Source organism: Pteropus vampyrus, unplaced genomic scaffold (assembly GCF_000151845.1).
Source record: "Pteropus vampyrus isolate Shadow unplaced genomic scaffold, Pvam_2.0 Scaffold72, whole genome shotgun sequence".
Taxonomy (NCBI): Eukaryota; Metazoa; Chordata; class Mammalia; order Chiroptera; family Pteropodidae; genus Pteropus; species Pteropus vampyrus.
The window spans coordinates 357,830-359,481 of record NW_011888853.1 but is presented as its reverse complement, the minus strand read 5'-3'; the positions used below and the strand labels follow the sequence as shown (position 1 = coordinate 359,481).

Below are 1,652 nucleotides of genomic sequence, written 5' to 3'. Positions count from 1 at the left end.
GTTCCATGTGTCTCGAAAAGTGCCGCGGGGTCGCGCAGATCCAGCCGCTTCAGCGCGGCGGAGGTGGCTCCGGCCGCCATGGTGGACCCGTCAGCAGCCCAACAGGCCACTTCCGCCCGGCGGTCCGCCCCCCCCGCCATCTCGGTTAGGGGCGGAACTGTTTCCGCCCCGTTGGAAGCCAGGCTTGTTCCGGTGGGCGGTGCAGGCCTTGCGCGGCATTTTTTTTTTTTAAAGGGAGACCACGTGGGTTAAATTTGCTAAGGCGTTCAGTGTGTCTGCGGACCCAGCCTCCCAGGGCGAAGCTCTTCCAGCGCAGGTGGAGCCTTTCCTGGTCCGAGTTAGTTGAGCGCCCGCCCCGCCTGCTTGTAACGCTTCCTGGGGATGCTCGTAGCTCTTACTCAACCCATCGCAACCCGGGACAGTGGTCTTATTCCTGCGACGACGCGGTGGCACTTTTGGTCGGTCCCCTTTCCCTCGGAACCTTGGAGTCTTGCAGCCGCGGGGTGTCTTGGGCCAGCGGGGAGCTGGGTGGACGCACAGAGCCCACCGCCGGTGCTGGACTGTAGCTGTGATGCACAAACCGAATACTTCGCTCCCTGCATGACCTGCTGGCACTTGGTGTGAAGTCTCCTCTGGCGTCTTTATTATTTGGTATTTTCTGTGTTTTCCAGTGCTAGTAAAAGAGAAGTTTGAGTTACTTTTTATTCATTGCAAAGAGTAGCTTCACAGTTGCCCTGAACTGGGACAGAGCGCAGAGACAGGCTGCCCCCTAAGGCAGCGGTTCCCAACCTCTTTGGCACCAGGGACCAGGGCTCCTGTGAGAATCTAGTGCCGGATGGTCTGAGGTGGCGCTCAGGCCGTGATGCTAGTGCTGTGGAGCGGCTGCAAATGCAGATGAAGCTTCTCTGGCTTCTCTGTTGCTCACCTCCTGCTTTGCGACCTTTTCTTAACAGGCCTTGGACTCACACCTGTGTACGGCCCCAGGGGTTGGAGACCCCTGCCCTAAGGGATGTGTGTGTGCGTGCGTAGTGTTGTTTGTTTTTCTCTTGATTAGTTCTCTGGGGTTTTCATTTTTGTTTCAAACCAGTGTTTTCCAACTGAAGATGGTTTCCCTGATCTATTCTTACTCAAGTACCAGTGTGGGGGGGGAGAAGGGCAGAGAGTTAAATACCACAATCCTGGGAAAACAACACCTGAGGGATGAAGGGTGTGTATGTGTGTGTTGGGGGAGGGGGCGACACCTAACACTGACTGAGTAATAATAAAGTTTGGAGAGTGTGGCCTGTTTCTTCTAGGTATTTCTAAGACACTTTATTAAAAAAATTATTATTGAAGATTTCATACTCATACTAACATAGGGAGATTGGTATAATGTGCCCACCATCTAGGTTTCACACCAACTCATGGTCAGTGTCATCTACATCCGTGCCCGCTTCCTCTCTCAGCCACCACCTCCATTTGAGGCAAATCCCAGACATCAAAGAATTTCAATCTGTAAACAAGCCATTAATTTATAACATTCTAGTTTATCTCACAATAGCTCTTTAATGTAGAGAATATTCTCATTTTACAAGTGGAAAGCCTGGGACCCTGAGAGGCACTCGGGTTTACTCAGTAATAGTATCATTTTCAAACCCTGTCCTCTCAATTAT

The 1,652-nt window shown here is 52.1% G+C and overlaps 2 protein-coding genes across 2 annotated transcripts in view; one reads left to right on the top strand and one right to left on the bottom strand.

Annotated features, from left to right (window-relative positions):
• COG1 (component of oligomeric golgi complex 1) overlaps positions 1-132 on the bottom strand; it is a 14,268-nt gene extending 14,136 nt beyond the window's left edge. The window contains exon 1 of the mRNA XM_011361871.2: positions 8-132. Coding sequence (XP_011360173.1) covers positions 8-80 — 73 coding nt within the window. The 5' untranslated portion in view covers positions 81-132. The remainder of the gene's footprint in view (positions 1-7) is intronic.
• SLC39A11 (solute carrier family 39 member 11) overlaps positions 1-1,652 on the top strand; it is a 229,639-nt gene that overhangs the window by 1,259 nt on the left and 226,728 nt on the right. The gene's annotated exons all lie outside the window — the stretch shown is intronic.